Source organism: Hyaena hyaena, unplaced genomic scaffold, assembly GCF_003009895.1.
Source record: "Hyaena hyaena isolate Hyena2069 unplaced genomic scaffold, ASM300989v1 scaffold_184, whole genome shotgun sequence".
NCBI lineage: Eukaryota > Metazoa > Chordata > Mammalia > Carnivora > Hyaenidae > Hyaena > Hyaena hyaena.
Genome location: NW_024080817.1, coordinates 1,821,708 through 1,844,457, shown reverse-complemented (window position 1 = coordinate 1,844,457; position 22,750 = coordinate 1,821,708). Strand labels below are relative to the sequence as shown.

Sequence of the window (22,750 nt, the reverse complement as noted above, 5' to 3'; positions counted from 1 at the left end):
ACACAGAATCTGGAACAGGCTCCAGGCTCTGAGTCATCACAGAGCCGGATGTGGGGCTCAAACCCATGAACCGTGAGATCATAACCTGAGCTGAAGTCAGAAGCTTAACCAACTGAGCCACCCAGGCGCCCCATTCTTAACTTTCTTTAAATTAAGACACGTAGGAAGCTTTAAACTACGGGGAGTAAAAAACCTTTCTGGACTATGCTACAATAGCATATGTAGCATATCTTCCCCTTTGCTACTAAGCTATGGGACTATGTTCCAAACCATAGCTTGAAAAGGGAAGAAGGAATATGGCTAAGTGCCTGGGGTTTGGGGTCAGAGAGGCCCAGATGAGGCATATAAAGTGATAATGCTTATAAAGCTCTACGGCCTCAGGCATGAAGTAAGCACTAGAAAAACAGTCATTACCGTCAACTTACAGCCAAACCACCAGAAGGCTCAGGCCAGGGGCCTCCCCGCATATATGCTTCAACCCTCTCCCTAGGTCACAGTGCGATTGCGAGGCTCTGGAAGGAGAAGCCACTCGGGCTCACAGGATTTGCCATCACTTTACCATTTACCAGCTAAAATTTACCATTTTTGCTAGCGACGGCTAAACGGGAGCCCATGTGAACATCAATGCATTGCTAATGAACATGTAGACTCTAATTCAAGGTTTTGATGGCCTTTCTCTATTTTCTTAAATGTTTTTTTAATGTTTACTTACTTTTGGGAGAAAGAAAGACAGAACGTGAGTAGGGGAGGGGCAGAGAGAGAGAGGGAGACACAGAATCCAAAGCAGGCTCCAGGCTCTGAGATGTCAGCACAGAGCCCAACACGGGGCTTGAACTCATGAACTGCGAGATCATGACCTGAGTTGAAGTCAGACACTGAACTGACTAAGCCACCCAAGTGCCCCTCTCTATTTTCTTATTATTGTATGTATTTTACATAGAAGGCTTTTCCCAGCCACAGCTGCAGATTACAAACATCAGAGGACCTTTCAAAAAATTCTGACGCCCTGGCCCCACCCCAAATCAATTCATTAGAAATTTCAGGGGTGGGATCCATCATATTTTCCTTGAAGAAAACCTTCCCAGTTGATTCCAGTGCTTAGTTCAGGTTGAGAACCCCTATCTCAGAAGGTGCAGACTGGTTTTCAGTCTCCTGAGTCAAATTAGGAAGGGGCTTCAACACCTGCAGTTTTCAAACCCTAGGCTTTCAGAATTAAAGGAGTTGTTGATGCAATTCAATACATGCATCTCCCAGAGAGACCAGGCTGGGGCTGGGTGTTGGGGGGCTGGGTGTTGGCGATTCGAAGGTAGCAAAGGAGATGTGGGTCCCGCCTCCAAGGTGTCACATATGCCAATTTCATCAAGCAAAGTGGGGTAAGATTTATAATTTGCATTATGGTTGAGTCACACAAGGATAGGGCACTGTGGAATTTTAGAAGGAGATTTTTAACAAATTCAATGTCATCCCTGGCTGATATTCTGGTGCTCCCTGTGTGCTGGCCCTGAGCAGGGTGCTTCTGGTAGATGAATGCACTGCAGCTTCACAATAAGCGTTATGAGACACCAATACCATTGTTTCTGTTCATTTGTTCCACCAATGTTTGCATGCTACCTATAGGCCAGGCACCCACCGTTGATGGACCTGGGCAATAATGAAACAGGTCCCTGTCCTCAGGGTGTGGGGGTGAGGGTAGGGAGGAAAGAAACACCAGATGTAAACCATAAGTCGGTCATAGTGTATGTCAGAATTCGATACATGCCAGGAGAAAAAGGACGAATAGAGCAGATGAGGGGTGTGTGTGTGTGTGTGTGTGTGTGTGTGTGTGTGTCCGTCCGGCAAGCTTAACTGAGAAAGGAAGACATGGGCACAGACTTGGAGGGAGGGAGTTAGTTATTCTACTCTACTGAAAGACTCACCCGAGGATGCCCACACGGCTGAGCTGGGATGCAAACCCAAACATGTTGGAAACCAGAGTCTGTGCTCTCAACTTGCCTGCTTCCTGGTAGAAGTTTCACAATATAGAATACTGACCCATTTGCCTGTCCCGGCCCCTTCAGCGAATTTTCTAAGCCCAGTGTCTTTTATGTGGTAGGTACTCAATACATATCTGAGCTAATCATTGAAATGTAAATTATCAAGTAATTTGAATTCATGTATGTTATGACCTAAAGTAGCTGTGTGTTTACGGTGCCCTCCCCACTCCCTAGGCAGAAGACAACTTTCAGAAAGTCCGGTGGAGGTGGGCTGCTGCAGACGAAGCATGCACGTACTTTTGGACGCCCTGTTTACATTGTGTTGCAGAAGGAAGAGGTCACTCCTCTATCAGGGCAAACAGGTCTCTTCTCTGAGTCAGGAGGAGCAAGTGGGATGGAATATTAAACAAACGTGAGACTCATCTAGAACAAGGATGCTTCTGGCTAGAAGACTTCATCACATGATGGCACATGAACATTTATGAAGGCAAAGCCAGAATTACAGGTAAAGTTTCCTTAGGCTGCATTCATCTGAGAGAAAGTCATCACATTCCCACGTGAGAACGATCACTTGAGTATTAACTTACCTATTGAAGTGGTAGATATCCTGTATGTTTCCAAAGAGGGCTGATCTTTCTTCTGTCCCCAGAGGAAGTTTTGTTTGGTCCCTGATGCAGTCAAGGTAATCCTGGGGAACCAATGACAAGGATGTTGTAAACATTCCTGTCCTTCTCCAAGTCATCCTTAGTTATGCAAGACAAATCTTTCCTGTCAGTTTCAAGTATTACACTAGTGTGCTCATTAATTGTACTATGGATTACAGAATATCTCATTTATTAATGATGACAATACTTACCTATTTATAGAACAGGGAGTTTGAACAATGAGTATGCTACATATTAGTCTATATACCCCCCAAATGTATTAGCACTTCCCTAGATGGATAATATACTGATCTCCGTTTCTCAGAATGTCAGAGGTTAGGCATCACAACATTGTCTTCTGTTTCCTTGGCTGATTTAGAGACACAAAAAGACACTCAAATTCATATAGTAGAAAGCCAGAAATACAGATCTTAAAATTTCTCATCACAAGACAAAAAAATCTGTTACTCTGTGTGGTGACGCCTGTTAACTGAACTCACTGCAGTTATCATCTCACAGTACATACATGTATCAAATCATTATGCATTACACCTTCAATGGCTGCACTGTTATAAGTGAATTAGATCTCAATAAACTGGGGGGAAAAGAATTGTTTAAACATAACCTTTAAATCAGGAAGCTATCAGCTGTTAAAGTGCAGAACGAAATCCTTCCTCAAATACCAATTTAAAAAAAAAAACTCTTTTTATTTTAATAAGCACATAACTCACGCTATCTAGGAGACTGTCTTTCAAATTTTTTTTTTTTCAAATTTTTTTTTTTTTAAATTTCTAGGAGAGAGAGAGACAGCGTGAGCAGGGGAGGGTCAGAGAGAGAGGGAGTCACAGACTGAAACAGGCTCCAGGCTCTGAGCTGGCAGTCAGCACAGAGCCCGACACGGGGCTCGAACCCACGAACCGCGAGATCATGATCTAAGTGAAAGTCGGACGCTTAACCGACTAAGCCAGCCAGGCGCCCCTCTAGGAGGCTATCTTAATGAGCCGTGGAAAGCTCTGAAATGATTTTGGATCTTCTGACATAGCACCAACTCCCAAGCAGAGCTCGTGTGGGCTCAGGTCCACAGCGGGTTAAGGGTGTGTGGCTTAGAAGCTTCGAGTTGCTGAGAAAAAAGCTGTTTTCTGCCCCGGGGTGTGAGAGTTCCTAACTGAGTGTTCCCCCTTCCCCAGCAATGCTAGAAAAAGGAACTCTGTAGGGGGCAAGAAAACAATAAAGAAGAAAGTGAAAACAGCTGAAATAATGTAAAATAGAAAATAAATACAATCCCCTGCCCTGGGCTGCACGATGTGCTATGGCCCTCAAACAACCATCACATGGCATTGTGCAGTATGTGGAGGAAGGGACCCCGCGAAAATCCCACGCCACAGCCACATTCCAATGTCCAGTCGCAAACACGACAGCGTTTAGGTGCAACTGGCCAGAGGAGAAACAAAATTTAAGAAGCATCAGATAGTTCTTCCTTCTCCCTTTTAATAGGCTGCATTCATTCTCTCCTGCTCTTTATGTTCCTCAAAGGAAAAACAGGCAGGGTGTCACCATGAACTTTCTCAGGAGCACATTTCCCAGAATGCATCACACAACTTACCATTCTGGTTCTTCAAGACTAGAATCACTGGCATGCGTGAACCACTGTTTACTTATTTTTTTAATTTCAATCCAAGTTAGTTACCATATAGTGTAATAATGGTCTCAGGAATAGAATTTAGGGATTTATCACTCACATATGACACCCAGTGCTCATCCCAATAAGCATCCTCCTTAATGCCTATGGCCCATTTAGCCCATCCCCCACCCAACAGCCCACCAGCAACCCTCAGTTTCTTCTCTGTATTCAGAAGTCTCTCCTGGTTTGTCTCCCTCTCCGTTTTTATATTATGTTTGCTTCCCTTCCCCTATGTTCATCTGTTTTGTATCTTAAATTCCACACATAAGTAAAATCACATGATACCTGTCTTTCTCTGACTTATTTCGCTTAGCATAATACACTCAAGTTCCATCCACGTTGTTGCAAATGGCAAGATTTCTTTTTGATTGCCAAGTAATGTTCCATCACACACACACACACACACACACACACACACACACACACCCCACACACCTTTATCCATTCATCATTTGATGGACATTTGGACTCTTTTCCTTACCTCGGCTATTGTCAATAACAGTTATAAACATCGGGGGTGCCATGTGCCTCTTCAAAACAGCACACCTGTATCCTTTGGATAAATACCTAGCAGTGCAATTGCTGGGTCAGAAGGTAGTTCTATTTTTAACTTCTTGAGGAACCTCCACACTGCTTTCCAGAGTGGCTGCACCAGGTTGCATTCCTACCAGCAGTACAAAAGGGTGAATCAATGCTTCTAAATATTTTTTTCTCTTTTACTAAGCTTTGTGGGAACATCTTTTCTTCTGAAGACAGTGGCCGTCTCAAGAAGAAATTTAAATTCACACGGCTGAAGGGTACCTGGCACCTGAAGCCCACAACAGCAAGGCACAGCCTCCTTACTTTCATGAACGCAACAACCATAAGAAGCTTCAGTATCTGCATAGGATCCGGAGTTAACGCCCAAATAAAAAACGCTACAGAAAGCACAAGTGAAATAAGTACCTTTTGAACCACATGTTAACCTAAGCTGCGCTTGTGCAAAAAATTAAATGTTTTCATCGATATTTACATAAAATTACACATGGTACAAAAAGATGGGCTAATATTTACTTGCAGTGAATGCTTACATTTGATAATTGTTTTCCATTTTGATCAACATTTTATTTACTTAATTTTTATTTTCTTTAAATAGGCCTCACACCCAGTGTGGAGCCCACTGTGGGGCTTGAACTCATGACCCTGAGATCAAGACCTGAGCTGAGATCAAGAGTTGGTCGTTTAACCGACTGAGCCACCCAGGTGCCCCGATCAACATTTTATTTTATTATTATCTGTTTTTCTTAACGTTTCTTTATTTGTGAGAGAGAGACAGAGACAGAGTACAAGCAGGGGAGGGGCAGAGAGAGAGGGAGACACAGACTCCAAAGCAGGTTCTAGGCTCTGAGCTGTCAGCACAGAGCCTGGCACAGGGCTCAAACTCACGGACCACGAGATCATGACCTGAGCTCAAGTCAGACGCTCAACCGACTGAGCCACCCAGGCACCCCACCCCATCATCTTAAAAGGACATAGCATTTGCAAAATTAAGAAGGTAAAACATAAGGTTCTGGATGGCCATGAACTGAAGCAGATGGATAAGAACAGGCACCATCCACACAAATAGCAGGATAAAGGGTGGGACGGAGTTGACGTACAGGTGTGCCAAATTCACCTCGCTGGCTGCTGTGGGGTTGAAGCGAGAAAACAATCCCTTTTCTCACTTCAGGTGAAGAGCTCACGCATTTGCAGAAACCTGATACTAAATTCTTCATGTGAGGGAAAGACTGAGTTAAGGGGCTTGAAGAATTTCAGCTGGGGTTAGAAACAAAGAACCATGGCCGGCTTCCAACAGATGATGGCCCCTCTCCAAATGAAAGAGTTTCAAACCCCCCCCCCCCCCAGTTCGTGGTAGGGAAACTAGAATGTCAAAGCTGCTCGGTTTCTGAAATCATTGAGAAAACAGATCGTTAAGAGTCCCAATTTTTGTAGGTCACTCTAGAAAACAGATCAAAGTCACACAGCCACAACTTGTTCCCCCCACTGATGATAATTAAGTCTTTTAAATACGATACTTGAACCCTAAACCAGTTACTGAAAATGACTGTGGCACTGTATTAGCAGCTATAATCATCTCAAGCCAAAATGAGAGGTTTGAGGCTCGGTGATAATAACAGTTGGTTCGGTGCTCAAATGACAGAGTAGAGACATGCATGAAATTTATTAGAGCCTGTCACACTGCTTATTAATTTTATTGGCTTGATGTCAGCACCTATGGCTACCCTACAGTTAGCAATGAAGGATCAATTTAAAATTTTTGCACTGAAAACAATTATTCTCCAAGAAGATCAAAGAATTCACTCCACTTTGGGAGAGGGACGAGGTGGGGAGAGACACACACAAAAGAGAGCTTTCCACTAGTTGGAAAAATGTTCTATTATGTAATTTAAAATTTAGCCTATTTATTTTCTAATCAGTTTATGCCCTCAGGATCTCCTTAAGATTTGTACATAGGTGTCCTCCTTGCATTAACTTTTTCATTTTTTTTTTTTTAAATGCTTTGTTTCTGAGAGAGAGAGAGAGAGAGAGACAGTGTGAGCAGGGGCGGGTCAGAGAGAGAGGGAGACACAAAATCTGAAACAGGCTCCAGGCTCCGAGCTAGCTGTCAGCACAGAGCCCGACGCGGGACTCGAACCCACAAACCATGAGATCATGACCTGAGCCGAAGTCGGATGCTTAACCGACTGAGCCACCTAGGCGCCCCGACTTTTGCAACTTCTGTAATGTCCGGTACTGAAAACACTCAAGTCAAGACTCACTAGGTGCTAATTTAAGTGCTGCAAATGGCAAAGGAGCCAGTGTGCAGAGTGGTACCGAACCACAAGATGCAGAAATTGAGAGTTAATCATGTGGAAACTTCCAGCATTGTGACAGAACGAGATCTGATAAATTTGGGCTTGTATTTTGCAGGTCTGGTTTCTTCTATTTTATTTTTCTAGTACTTTGCTTCTCATTGTATCTTAGCATCAGTGTGTGACTGGAAGAAAACACGTGCGTGCGCACACACACGTCCACACCCCCGTCCCTCGGCACAGGCAGAGAAGCCCTGGACTAGGAAGCTCCCCCAGTAGAGATGGTGTAGAAATGGACAGACTTCAAATTCCGATTTAAACTCAAAGGCGGTGTCCTTGGTAGTCTGCCTTATTTCTCTAAGATGCCTATAGAATTAAATTAATGTCCCCGCCCCATTGCCTTTTTACGTCTAAAATAACATCTAAAAACGTTTTAAAAGTGTAACCTACTTAACATAATAAACCACAAGAGGGAAAGAGACATTGATTTAGAACTATAGATTCTCTCTGTACTTTACATCCTTTCTACTCCTTTCCGCCTCCTCTCTTGCAGAGAGTCCGTGGTAGAAACACAGAAAAAGTTCCCATTCCTGAAGTCCTCTTGCTGATATTTCAAAGTTCCACCTTGTGGTTTTATAGTTTACTCTTTTTGGTTGGTTTTTCTGTTTTTAGCGCTTTCAAATTCCAAGCCCTTTGCTATAACGCCGATGTAAGATTTCCTTTGGTCTTTATTTTGAAGGAAGCATTTTTTTGTTTGTTTGTTTCTGCAACCCCTCCACCTTTTCTAGAAAGTAGTCATCTGTTTATCCTCAAACCTGCCCTCCAAATGCCATGTATTCCATTGGAATGCCATTGACACCACAATAAGTTACAATAAGTGACACTTACATATCAATTTACAGTTTAAAAGCATTCACATTCATTCATACAACTCTCTCCCCTTTTATTGAGGACCTAAGAATGTGTACCAAGTTCTGTCTTACAAGCTAGGAATTAAAAAAATGAATAAAACATGATTTCTCCCCCCAAGGAGTTCCTTGTGTAGTTGAAAAGCCAGTATAAACAAACAAGTACAATACGGTGTTTAGGCTGCGTGGCTGATAAATATTCAGTATGGTGGACAGAGGAGGCAGAGGGAGAGGCGCTCAGTGCCAGGGCGGGGACAGGCTCTCTCCCAGCGGACGGGCGCGTGGAACTGAACCTAAGGATAACCAGCATCCTGCATGTAGAGAAAGGGACACAGCATCCAGGAAGATAGAAGAGTGCAGAGAGAGGCATCGGGCCACTCAAGGGAACGGACCTGGGCCGAGAGAGCAGGGCCTGGGCACACGCACACACAGCCCCTGGAGGTGGGCTGCGGTGTGACGACAGGGCGGATCATGGAGGACCTTCCACGATCCGCAGGTGGCGGCCACCACCGAAAGATGTAGGGACATCACAGGCCATCCCGGCATCCGTGCAGAAAACAGAGCAGAGGGTGTAAAGCTGGCGTGCGAAGGCCAGTGAGAGCCGCAGAGCCATGCAGGTAAACCCAGACCAGGGCCTCTGTGGGGCCTCCAGAGATGAGCGCCATCTAACTCGTGTGAAGGAGAGAAAGGAGCCAGTCCAGGGGGAGAGTCGCGGTGCGTGAGGGACACTGTTGGCTTTCACGATGTAGGGGCCAAAGGCGGATCCCCCCAAGATGGGTCACTTTGGCAGGAAGTCTCTTTTGAGATAAAATGCAGCAAATTTGGGAAAAGCTCTTCCCTCCCACCCCCCAAAGCCTAAAAAGAATTTAGACAGAGGCCCTGCTCCAGAAAGGGGGCTATCACCCTAGATAACCACATTACGATCTGAGCCAGGTAAGGCAGACCCGGAGGGACTGGAGCAAGGCCACTTGGAGCAAAGTCCTCTCTCTCTCTGTCCCATTGTTTCTGAGTGGCCCAGCAAACATTTGTTTACCAAACATTTACTTTTTTTCCATCTTCCTGTAAATTGCATTCCTTCCTCTGAAGGCCCAGACCTTTGCCCCTTTCTCCTTAGTTGCAGATGAGGTATAGATCCCATTGTGCCTCTCTTTCTAATTCCCATGTCTGTCCGTCTGTCCGAACACATGCTGTTAAGTCTGATTTTGTCCTGTTAATCAGTCTCAGGTCAATCTGATCCTTAGTCCGGATGGAAGGACCTTGAAGGGGACAGGAAGTCTTGCTCCCTAACGAGGAGGAGGGAGTGCGCGCTTCTCCTCTCACTTTCCTGGCTGAAAAGAAGGGGCTCCGTTCCCCTCCCCTCCCCCAGCAAGTCACTTTCTCTCCTCCTCTGTGGCAGAGAGTGGATTAAAAGGCAGCAAGGGGTGCCTGGGAGGCTCAGTCGGTTAAGCGTCGACTTCAGCTCAGGTCATGATCTCACGGTTCCTGGGTTCGAGCCCCGCGTCGGACTCCATGCTGCCGGCTAGCTCAGAGCCTGGAGCTTGTCTTTGGATTCTGTGTCTCCCTCTCTCTCTGACCCTCCCCTGCTCACGCTGCCTCTCTCCCTTTCTCAGAAATAAAATAAAAAATAAAATAAAATAAAATAAAATAAAAGGCAGCAAGACCAACTCCTCGTCCAGAGCATGGGAAGAGCCCCCATCAGCTCTCATCCTTCCGTCCAACTTCTAGGCCTGGAGGCTGCTGAGGTAAAGGGAGCCCAGGGCCGCTCCTGCTGGCCGAGGCTGCCTTAGCCTTGCCTTGGTTCTAGGCCTCGCTGGCTGCTGCCCGCGGTACCGGAGCGCCTCACACCCGGGTACCACACGGAAGGACACCTCTGAGGACTTGCGGTGAAACGGAGCAAGGTGTATCTTTTGGCCTCGCTCATGTACATAGTAGGGTCTTCCTGTGGCTCCAGCTTGCTCAGCTTGTCTCTTAGGGTCAAAGCTCAGAGGAGAAACGCGGGTTTACTTCGCAGCCACTGTCCTCTGCACCAACAGGGCCCGGGGGGAACGTGACGACGGTCGTGACTGGCCCAGAACCACCGGCCCTGACCGAATCCCCACGGATGCGCGTTCTCTCCCCATTCCTGGGAGCGCCGAAGAGAAGGGGGTGGTGGGCTGGGGGCAAAGACGGGGCATCCATCAGTCTGGGATGTGTGGAGGGGGGAGGGGTTTGCCAGGCATGAATCTAGGGGTGGGGAGGTGGGAAGCAGCAGTGGGCCCAGAAAGCTCTGTGGGGACCCGAAGCACCCGGCTGTGCGGCTCCTGCTTGGGCGGCGCTGACAGAACAGAGAGGCCAAGGTGGTGTCCCATGCTTCAGGGGCCATGGCCACGTCAGATACCTAACCACAAAAAAGCAGCTTCAGAGTAGCTCCCTGCAAACTGCAGCCTCTGGGAGGGTGAGCAGGCCAGGGCACCCAGGAAGTGTCCTGTGGCCGTGGGAACGCCCAAGAGCCCTTGCAAAGGAAACAGTGTAAGTAGATTAAGAGCTGCAAGGCCATGGGCGGCACAGAGAGACGGCACCCCGGGTGGGAGCAGCGGCGAGGAGCTTCGGAAGGGTCCTCCTTGGAGCCCAGAGCCTGCCAAGCCCACCTCTTCCAGAGTCTCAGGGGAACCGAGATAGTATGACAAGATTCCTGAGCGCAGGGACTGGAGAGAGCGGTGGCCCGATTTGGAAGTGGGGAACGGGAATGTAAATGCTGAGATGTTGGGCTCCACGGGAAGAGGGGGTAACTGGAAGGGATGTGGGACCAGGGAGGATCGACCGGTTGATCTGCCCACCCACGCACGCACCCACGCGCCCCACGACACACTCACACCTCCCTGAGCAGGTTGGTGGTAGGTGTCGGGAAGGAGAGGGCGAGGAGAAGGAGAAGGTAGAGGGAGGAAGCCTAGAATGACAAGAAAAGAATTTCTGGCCAGAGGAGTTTCAGAGCCACGTCAAGGGCCGAGATTAGAGGTGGAGGTGAGGAAGATGAGCCCCTCTCCCGGGAGGTCTGGGCTGGGGACACCGTCTATCTGAGCGGAGCAGGGAGTGGCCACATGGACATGGGCCAGTTTCATGGCTAGAAAAAATTCTAATGAGCCAGAGAACATAAAATAAAAAGTTCCTTCTCCCTCCCCAGATGTCACTCTCTAAAGGTAACTGGTTAGTGGTGTGCTACGCACGCTTCTGAGCAATGACATTTGTCAAAAATGAGATCTATGCTTGATTCCACTCAATGTATATAAATACGCACACATCCTATATGTCAGTATAGTTCTTGGCCATTCTTTACAGTGGCTGCATTGCATCCCATTCAATAGCTTTATTATAATGTAAGAGTTTTGGGGGCCACATCCTACATGCTCATTTCTGTCTCAAGGGGGGACATCAAGACACGAGGAAGATGTGATCTCTGTGCTCTAGATGCTCACAGGAAGAGTACAGGAGAAAGACATGTGAAAGAGTCATCGTATGGCAATGTGTTGTAAGAGTTATTTACAAAATGCCGTGGGAGTACAAACACATTTTCAAACGGAAAGAGACCCTTTATCTTTCTTCCAAATAAGCCACTGATCAGGGTTTATAATAAAATCTCCCCCTGAAGCCTGCAGATAAAGTATCAGAAGTTAATCTTCCAGTTAATCTCTTTTCTCTTATTTCTCTGTCCACAACCATGGGGGGGGGGGGCAGGGGGAGGAGGGTACAGCTAAAGAAACGGGAGCTGGGGGTCTCTGGCCACTTCATCAAGCTGGAGACAATGCTCTTATTGTGGGAGCAATGTTTTCCCTGAGTCTGTAAAACGTCGCCCCCACACCGCGGAGAAGTGGCTGAAAATGCTATAGATCATCAAGGCGGCGACAGACAGACCGTGCCAAGCTTGGGCCTCGGGGACGAGGGGGAGGATGAATAGAGGGGAGCAGAAGGGGGAGAAGAGGGAAGAAAAAGGGGAGTCGAAAGTACAACAGGGAAAAGAAGACGGAGAGAAAGGGGGAAGAGGAAGCCAGGACGACGTACCTGTGTGCGCATGCGCATCGCACGAGGTGGGGGCGGGGCAAAGTTAAAAGCAGTTTCTTTTGCGGGTTTGATATCAGTTCTCATTCAGTTTTCCTAACTGATGGTGGAGAGGTTGATCTTAATTGGTGATATGTAAAAGTCAGAATTCATGGCTCTGAGACATTTTGAGTAAAAGAATCATAAAAAACAAAACAAACCTGGGAGCTTTCAGCCTCATTTACCTAGTATAATGCTTTCAATACAGAAGGCATCAGTAAAAAATGTCAGGAATGGCCTTCCTGCTAAGCTGTGACAAATGATACAGCCTGTTCAGTCCCCTCCATTGTTCTCCGTCCTCCTCCCAGGACAAGGGGAGCTAGGAGGTTCCTCTCCAGGAGGAGACGGGACAGCCAGCCCTAGAAAGAGGTAGGATCCATCAGGTCTTCCAGAAAGAGAAACTTGGTGGAGGCAGACAGGAATTCTATTAAACACAGAAATGCTGAGTAGAAAGAGAACTCGATCTCTGCTTGAAGACAACTATATTTGGTTTTCTCCAAACCCTTTAGGCCGAAAACACAAATGAACTGGCAGTCTACTTGTAAATGAATAATAGAAAAAACAGGATTAGCATTAGTATATTAAAGTTCTTGGAACAAGTGGATGCCCATCTTTTTCTGTGCTTCTCATAACCATTGTGGACATCAGTGGCCTTTTTAAACTTCATATTGACATCCAGAAGAATTTGATGTATATAACTGCAAATAAATTTTAAAAAGTCATAATAATTAAAAAGAAGTTTGGTGCAAATATAGAACTACAATTAATCTCTTCTCTTACCAAGTTAGAACAGAGAAGTTCTTACAAGAGTCCCTTCTGCAACAAAAACACGGCAGGAAACTTAATTTTCTCTTGATTTGTTAAAGATTTATTTATTTATTATTTTTAATGTTTTATTTATTTCTGAGAGAGAGAGAGAGAGAGAGACAGCATGAACAGGGGAGGGTCAGAGAGAGAGGGAGATACAGAATCTGAAAGAGGCTCCAGGCTCTGAGCTGTCAGCACAGAGCCCGATGTAGGGCTCGAACCCACTAACTGGGAGATTATGACCTGAGCTGAAGTTGGACGCTTAACTGACTGAGCCACCCAGACACCCCTAAATATTTATTTTAAAAATTGTGTTTAGAGTTTTCAAATTACACTGACAACATTCTCATATGTAAAAGTTCTTCTTAAAATAAGAAACACGGACACGTGCTCATTTAGAAGTCGTGCTCACACTGAGATAGCTTTCCATACTTATCTGAAACCCACCATGGCTTTTTTTTCTGTACTCTTCAATCCCAGCATCATTTCTAACAACCAAAAAAGAATAAAGCATTTCTAGGATAATCTAAGTGCTCACTGAACATGCATCAACGTAAAGTATGTTGAAAATCTTCACAATGGGCAACCAGAGAATTTGCCAGAACCATCTGGAGTAAAGCACAGCACCGGCATCCCAGTGGGTGCTGATGAGATAGGAAAGATAGGTTTATCAAACACTTCCTCCAGCAGGAGACCCCCAGTCACCCTACTTTTCTCCAACAATCTTTTTAGGTCTTCCTCCTCACTGGGTTAACTATATACAGCATTATTTTCTTGCCATTGTATTATCATCACCGAGATGAACTTTGCCAACTTTGTTGGGGGTGGGTGGGGAGGAGCAGAGACAGGGTGAGAGATGGGGAGAATGAGGAGAGGGGAGCAGAAGGGGGAAAAGAGAAGAGGGAAGAAAAAGGGGAGTAAAAAGGGGAGCTATGTTTTCCCGGAGTCTATATAACTTCTCCCCCACACCATGGAGAACCATGCTGAGAATGCAATATAGTTCTCCAGACCCAAGCCAGGGAAGGAAGCAGACAGATACAATTAGATGTGGCTGTAATCCTTAAGGAGTAAAACAGCAAAGGGATGTGATGTCTTGGCAAAGCTTTAAGTACCTGAAAATGAGAACTGATTCATCTCAATTATAATCACAGTACTGCTGGTGTAATTTGAAACATGGCAATTAAGGAAAATTAAATAAAGCCCAAAGGATTTTGTATATGGGAAAGAAAATAAAATAAAAGATCAGTAAAATAAATTTATGTGATTAGATCACCTGAAATTTAACACCTCCTCACTGCTATTTACTATTATTAGTAGTATTATGTTTATGTTTATTGCTAGGCACAGAGCTCACTGATTTACATGCAATATCTTACTTAATCTTCACAGCAACCCCAGGAGGCAGGCCTGATTATTAGACCCATTTTACTACAAGTTTAGAAAATTTCAATTGTTTCCCAAGGTCACACAGAGAGGGAGTGACTCAGTCACATTCAAACTAGGATCAGCTGATTTACAGCCTGGGTAGGGACACCCGGCCCTACTGCTTCCAAGGCTTTCATCCTTAATGCGGTATCTTTATAAACAGTAGATGTTTGCTGCTGACTTCTTCTGGGGACTTAATGTGGTTTTTATTAGGTTTGAGGTAGGAGCCTCCCAAAGACAAAAACTCTCATTGACCTGGCGCTTACAACGTTCCGGGATTGTCACATACTGTATATCCGTATCAGTATCAGTCCATTTAGACGTCAAGCCTACCTCCTTCATGTGCTCGTCAACACACATCCCAGACAGGCTTTTTCAGCCTCCAAGCACGCCGGCTTTCAACCATCCAGCAGGTGACTTCAAACCTTGGCTCACGCCTTCCTGTCTCATTTAGTTCACAAGTTCTCTTTCTTCCTTCTCAGCTCGTGCATGGTTCTCTGCTCCTGCAAAGCGCGCCCCCTTCCCTTGCCAGGCACAGGTCATTTCATTCCTCTTTATGCCCTGACTCTTCTGTAGCTCTCCCCCTAGGAACACTCTCCTCTACAAAACAGTCCCGTGAATCCTCACAAATGAATTCTTCCGTACCTTCTAGTACCACACTACTCTTGAATATACTAAACAAACTTTACATGATGGACAGCCTAGAAAGCAGAGCATTTAAAAACTATGCAATTGGTTGGGGCGCCTGGGTGGTTCTGTTGGTTAAGCATCCGACTCTTGACTTTGGCTGGGGTCATGATCTCGCAGTTGTGAGATTGAGCCCCACGTCAGACTCTGTGCTGAGTGCTGAGTCTGCTTGGGATTCTTTCTCTCCCTCTCTCTACTCTCCCCAGCTTGTGCTCGCTCGCTCTCTCTCGAAATAAACAGACATTAAAAAAAATATAGAATTGGAAATTGCTATAAAATGAAGATCAATCTGAAATGGAGAGAGAAATAGCAGCTCTGACAGCATGGCCTTTGCTACAGGAGACGCTGACGGGCGGAAATGGAATGTGGTATGTAAGGTGCGGGACCTGCAGAGGAAGCTTTCCTTGTAATTGTGGACAGTGATTGTGAGGGGTGTTTGCCTCATATGGGAGCATGTAAGTACTAAGCTTATGAGAGTCACTTCTAGCATGTTCTTTTGCATAACAGTGTGCGTGTATTTCTATCATCGCGGCTCTGATTTCCTTTACAGAGCTCTGCACATCACTTCAATACACTGATGGCTTAAAGGCCTTCACTCAACATCAAAATGCATGTGATTTCTGCAACAAAAACATTTCCTGTTCACAAATCAAATCACCACCCATACTTCACTCTTAACTCTAGAGAACCAGACACTACAAAGTAAGATTCCAAATAAGGGCCCATTAAAACAGATACACAATTTGGGGCGCTGGGTGGCTCAGTTGGTTCTGCATCCGACTTCAGCTCATGTCACGATCTCACAGTTCCTGGGTTTGAGCCCTGCATCGCGTTCTCTGCTGTCAGCACAGAGCCTGCTTTGGATCCTCTGTCCCCCCCCCATCTCCCTGCTCCTCCCTCTCTCTCTCAAATATAAACATTAAAAAAATTAAGAAAAAAACCCAGAAACACAGTTTTGCCACATACAAAGCACAGGTCATTGTAGTCATGTATTGGACAGTAATTAACTATATGACTTATTTAATGAGTTGGAATACTTTCTAGTCTCTTTGACTGAGACAGGAACTATAATATAGGTAATTCTCATAGGAATTGAGTAATTACATGACTTACTTAATGAGCTGGAACACTTTCTAGTCCTTCTTACTGAGGCAGCAACTATAATAAAGGTAATTCTCATGGCAACTGAGAACTCACGTCCCATCTACCACTGAGTCACCCAGTTTCATAATGACCCTCAAGGTCAAGCTGTTCTATTTGACAACTCAACGCAGGGAGGCTGTATATGGTAAAATAAAGAGTCTGCACAAGGACTGATCTCTATGGGCAGTTTTTCAAGGCGGATGAATGTGATTATACTTGGGCGGCATTAGGCAGCCTGCTGCTAAATATGGAGATGCGCATCGGCTTAACTGTTCCGTCCATTGTACCAAACACAATGAGTGGCCCTAAGGACATATATTATCGCTTCTCTGGCTATACTGTTGTTGACCTCATCGCAGTAAAATCTGAACCAGAAGTTAGCTATTGATACAGAAACATCTCCAAGCTACGGGCTTGGAGATGTGCAGGGAGGCAGAGGGTACAAAAGGGGGTGCAGGTGGGCCACCATGATGTTCCATTTTCCAGAAACCTGACTTTCCCAGAATGCTGGGCCGCTTGAATGGGGAACACATCCAGAGATTTCCTTCTGTCGTACTGGAGGCCTGGTCTCAATTCGTGCCCACGGAGTGCAATGTGTGGTTTAGGGGAAACTAATTATTTTCCTCTCCTAAATCGAACACACACTGTCCATGGCCATGGCCATCTTGCTACTGAGAACTGAGGAGGAGGGAGGGAGACAGACCTCCTAGGATGAGACTGCCATAAGTGAACTGTCGAGAGTGTGTAGAATGAATTTCGATAGCAGCACATTTACAAGCTGAACAGAGCACACGACACGCTCCTTGTAGCAGACGCAGTTCCCATCTGCTGCAAACCTGCTTTCCCGGCAGATTTATATGAGCACAGAGCACGACATGAGCGGAAGGGCGGCGGATTCCTCGAAGGCCTCAGCTCCAGATGCTGCGCGGGAACCACAGGGCAGGCAGCCCGGGGCCCGTACCCTGGATGGTTTCTGGCCTCGCTGAGACCCCGCTGCCTCAGCTCGCAGGAGGGGCAATGCAACGACCCAGGCCTTGTCTTCATTCGGGAGGTTCAAGGACGAGGCCCGTCCGAGGAGCCCTGCACAGGGTGCCCAGTGCACACTGGCGGGTTGCAGCGGCTCATGTATGGCCTTCTGTGTGGCCGCTTCCTCCTCAAGAGAGCAGGGAAGTAGCTAGATTGGAACCTCTTTTGGTTCCAATGCAAATTAATTACCTGCACAGATAAATTACAATAAAAACTGCCACCACCTTTCTCTGCCACAGGTATCCAAGGCCCGCAGGAAGGCTGACGTACTCGAGCAGCTTGTATTAACCATCATTTTGGGGACAGGGTCTGAAGACAGGGGAGACATGCATACAAAGTCCCCAGGACACGCGGAAGTTTCCGGAACCCCGGCCCTCTCACTTGCTATGTCCGTCCCAAACAATAAATCCTGCCTCTCCCACCTGTCTTGACACTGATCCCTCCTCTCTCCCAACCCTGCCTTGGCCTTGGTTATCTCCCACGTGCCTACTGCGTGGACATCTTAACCAATCCCTCTATGGGGCTCTGACCTCCCCAACGTCTGAGAATCAAGCCAGTGTGATCTTTCTAGAACTCACACTTGATGTACGCTTCCTGGATAAAGCCCCTCAATGGCTTCCCGAAGCCTTCAGCATAGATGGGGGCCCTTCAAGGCCTGCATCCCTGCCTATCTTTCTAGATTCCTCTTTTACCCACGTTCCTGTTTCCCCCTCCTTTCCCTTACCCCCAACACACAGGCACTCAGTCCTGGTGCTTTCGGGAATGTTCCCTGTCCATTCCCTGTCGCCTGGCTTCACTGTCTTTACACATTCTATTTTCCCTAGCAAGGTGGCCCCTCCTCCTGTCAAACCCAGGCTAAGATTCTTCCCAAGAATCCTGCTCCATCCTTTCTACCGCTTGAGGCTCAGATGTTCCCCCTGGACATCTGCACGTAGAATTCCCTGAGAAAAGAGGCGTGCGTCCTTCACAGGCATGTCAGAAGGCCCTCGTAGTTCCTGCTCTCCCTCAAAACTGATGTCGACAATTTGCAGGTGTTACCCCTTAACTGTCCCCAGCCCTGAAAGTCTGCGGAATAAGGGCAGTGAATTCCGGACACCAAGTGTGTCTGCTAACTGGGCGAAGGCAAGCCAGGAAGGCAAGGGTTAAGGAGCCAGGCTGCTCTCAAACTCCCTAAGGCTGCAGTTGTATTGAATTGTAACCCTACCCGGCATTCCTCTTCTGCCTCCTCCCCTCCCTTTGTCCCCAGACGGGGATTTTTACCAGCAACCACTTGAAGATGCAATTCATTTTCAGCTCTCTCCCCACCCACCCAACTCCCCGCTTAGCACAAGAAAAGAAACACTCCCCTCATCAAAAGTAGATTAACTCACACCCTCTTCTCTATCTGCATTTGCATGGGGAACACCCTTTCCGAGGCTACAAACAGACCCCTGGGCTGCGTGATTTATCCACTGCTTTATGGAAAACTAGACAAAAGCCTTGTCTTTTCAGCAATTCTGTCTTTGCAGGGCTGCTGCTCGGGGCCAGGGCTGGGGCGCCCCTCCCGCCTCATCTCCCACTTAAAGCTTCTGAAAGGTTAACAGCATAACTTGAAGCCCCATTTGACAAGTGAAGGAACACTTGTAATGTTTCTTGTGGATCCAAAGAGAGAAAAAAGGTTTGTTTCAGAAGAAAATATTTTAAAGCGCAGTTGAAAGGAATGGCTTGTTCTGCCTCTTTCCAACACACACACACACACACACACACACACACACACACACACACGCACAATATCCTTCAGGCAGCTTGCAGAGAAAATTGAGGAATAATTTGCCTCAATGTGATTTTGATTTTGCTGTTTGCCATTCGAGAAACCACAGATGTAGGCTGCAGCCTCTTTCTTTCAGGGGCCTACGTTAGGGAAGACGAGGTGTCCAGCACAAGAATTATTATGGATCCTTTTCCATTCGTTTAACAAAACGAGAATCTTAATATTTGGAACAAGCGTTCCATTTTGCTTTGGGTTGCACAGATGCTTACATTTCCTCATCACGTCTTTATTATGTGCCTCATACCTCCCCTTGCAGAGTAAGGATGACATGCACGTTTCAGGAAATGTCATCTCACTGTTGTTACTGGATCAGTTATTGTACAAGAATCTTCCCTAAGTATTAGAAGTTAATTGTAATTAATGAAATTCTGACACGTGCTTCAGCATGAGTGAACCCTGGCAACATTATGCAAAGGGAAAAGAGTCAAGACACAGAAGGGCCACTGTGGTTTAAATTCATAGCCAGAAAGTAGAGTGGAGGTTGCCAGGGGCCACGGGTAGGGGAAAATGGGGAGCTATTGTTGAATGGATACAGAATTTCTGTCTGGAATATTTAAAAAAAAAAAAAAAGCTCTAGAAACGAGTTGTGGTAATGATGGCACAACATTATGAATGTGCTTAATGCCGCCGAATTGTACACTTAAAAATGGCTCAAATGGCAAATTTCATGCTATGGTTATTTTACAACAGCAGAAGACATTTAAAAAGTCAATTATTCTAATTAGAAAAGGACTTTGTTCATGAAGGCCAGCCGTCACATGATATAGTTTAGATACTCTAACAAACATAAGGGAAATCGTTTCTTATTCGGGCACATGAGTAAGGACTTTGGTTATGCCCTCAGCTCTAAGTCACAAGTAAAATCCAGCAGGGTCACCGAGGTGAGTTCTAGATGGCCTTCACATTAGTCAGTCTCCTAAAGAGTTCTTACCTTTGGCTCCTTAGTGCCTCGCATCCACCCCACCCCTCCCTTTGCTATGGGTGAGGAGGCTAAATAATTAAGCTTTTTTTAAACATGGAGGGTAAATAGGCTCTTCGAGTTTGGAGCCTTTCCTGGGGTAAAGACACAGGAGATTCTGTTGGGCGTTTAAAATCATCTATTTTGGCTGCTCAAAGGACTGACTTATTTCCTGGTTACATTCTTGAGAGCTGAGGCTGGAGATGAGATCTCCAGTCAACTTTAGATTTCAGCTTTTTGAATTCAAGTCATTTATAGAGGATGAAGCTGAGGTCAGGCTGGTGGGTCGCCCATGGGCGCACAGCTATGGGCCCAGGGCCCAGGCCGACGGCCGACACTGGCCATGTTACAACAATCTCGGTTTGACCTAGCTCAGATCAAAATTCTGAAAATTATTTCCTTCTACCGTTGCAGCCCTTTATATTGGAAATGAATCCCAGCTTCATGTAAATATGTCAGGTAAACTAAAAATCACAAGTATAACCTATCTTTTTTTTTGACCTATCCTTTTTAGGCTGCAGTTAGAATAATTTTCTGCAATAACCTCCTAACATAGATTACCAAACACAACAATTGGGGACACTTCAAAATCTACCAGAAATGACTGGCCTTTCCAAATAATACCAATTATATTAATAATCATGTAATAACTCTCATTTGAGTGCTTCCTAGGTGTCTCTCATTTTGATAAGCATTTTACCTGGCGAGCCTTACTTTCACAACAACCCTATTATTACCATTTCACAGGAGAAAAAACCAGAGACGTAGCAAAGTTCAGTAACTTGCCCAACATCACACAGGAAAACAGCAGAGTCAGGATTTGGATTCAGTCCTCAGATTTCAGCTTTTTATCATTTTGTTATCTTTCACGGGGCAGGGGGAGTGGTAATTTGTGCTGTCTTTAAAGTGGGAACTTTCGGTTTATAACAAGGGAAGAAAATTCCCTTTAGGACTGGGGACCTCCATCCCCATTGCTGTTTAGAATCTGGAGAGCTTTAGAAAAACCGAGGCCATCTACAGGGAAATGGATTTCATTGGCCCAGAGTGTAGCTTCAGACAAGAAAAGTAACCACTCTACAAGTGATACTAAGTGCAACCTCTACTTTAGAAAATTCCCTATTTTGAAGCTGCTCCTCCTAACTAGATTTTCTTAGGTGATAGCTTTTAATTGCTCAAATAATAGCCCCTTTGAACCTGTTTATGAGGCTTACTATCCTTGGTATAAATCTAGCTGATGACCACTTAATTGCGCCTTCCTCGTAAGGTATCTTTATTATGTTTTACTTTTTCTTACTTTTGAAGTAGGAGTTTCCTTCTAGTGGATCTTCTTACTAAAAGTCATTTTTGAACATTCTAGATAAGTTTGAATATTAAGTAAATTCATACATTTAATCAGTAACCTTCTTTACCTTATTATTATTCTTTTTTTTTTTTCAAATTAGGACAGAAACTTCCAAGCCCACTCCAGCTTCAGAACGGGAGTTGGGAAAAAAGATTCCAGAGAACCAACCAGACTATGATCGCATGTGGACTAGCCCAGACACGCTCTCTGGTCTTGCAGGAGACCCTCCAAAGCCTACCTATATCTGTGCTGGAGGGAAAGGGCAATTTCACAGGTTATGTTAGACTTGTCCCAAGAAGTTGCCAAAGAGGGGTCTCTAACTGTTGCCACCTCCCCTCCGTGTTACCCCTCTGGTCACACCTAAACATGTGGTGGCTAGACACAGAAGACACAAGCTCTTCTTCTTACATGTGTCCAGGTCAGTTTTCTCCCCGCCATTGGCCAAGATACTGGCAACCGGGCAATAAAAGTGATAGGTTTCCAGAAAACTTAATCGACAAGTATCTGTGAGTGTGAGAACTCTCCTTAATTGGAATGTAAGGGGTACTCGATAAATCTTGTTTTTTTTTTCCAGTTGTTTCTAAACGAAATGGCTGCGAGACAGGACCCCAATGCAGTCTTGGCTCTGCCAATACTTAGCGTCCGGGGCTGGGTTTGAACAGCTATCAGCTGTCGCGTGTTTGCGTGGTCCCTGGACGGCGCCAAGTATCTCACAGGCCTCCCCTCATATAATCCGCACAACGTCCTATGAAGGACACCGTATTGCTTTCATTTTAGGATGAAGAGACTACAGGTTACGGAAGATAAGTCAGGGCTTCAGATGAAAGGTAGGGACGACGAGGATTTGCATCCAGCTGGGGGGGGCCACCTGGCTCTCCACATCTCCATTTCCTCAGCTATAAAAATGATGGGGGGAGACCCGGATACGTCATTCAGCAGGTTTTTACAGATGGTCTAGTCAGTGTCAGAGGCAGTGCTGAGGGCTGGGAATGGAAACCTACCAGCACACCTCATCTCTTGCAGAATCTGTCATCAGACCTCACAGAGTTACTTTCTCTGGAATTTTCTCTGGAATTTGGTGTGATTTTGCTTAATCAAAAATACTACAGAAGTGAAAAACAGTTTAAGTGTCCATCATCAGATGGATGGACAAATAAAATGTCTATGTAGACAGTGGAATATTATATAACAGGAAAAAGGAAGAAAACTCTGACACATACTGTACATAATAAAGATAAACCTGGAAGATATGATGTGAAATGAGATAAACAGTCACAAAGGGACCAGTACTGTATGGTCCCGCTTCTATGGGGTACCTAGAGCATCAAATTCATAGAGATAGAAAATAGAATGGGGGTTGCCTGAGGCGGAGGAACAGGGGAATGGGGAGCTACTGTTTAAGGGGTACACAGTTTCAGTTGATAGAAAAGTTCCAGGATGGGGG

At 45.7% G+C, this 22,750-nt stretch overlaps 1 protein-coding gene across 1 annotated transcript in view; it reads right to left on the bottom strand.

The window, feature by feature from the left end:
* Positions 1-22,750, bottom strand: part of PLEKHG1 (pleckstrin homology and RhoGEF domain containing G1) — a 91,899-nt gene that overhangs the window by 55,748 nt on the left and 13,401 nt on the right. The window contains exon 2 of the mRNA XM_039240961.1: positions 2,561-2,661. Coding sequence (XP_039096892.1) covers positions 2,561-2,661 — 101 coding nt within the window. The remainder of the gene's footprint in view (positions 1-2,560; positions 2,662-22,750) is intronic.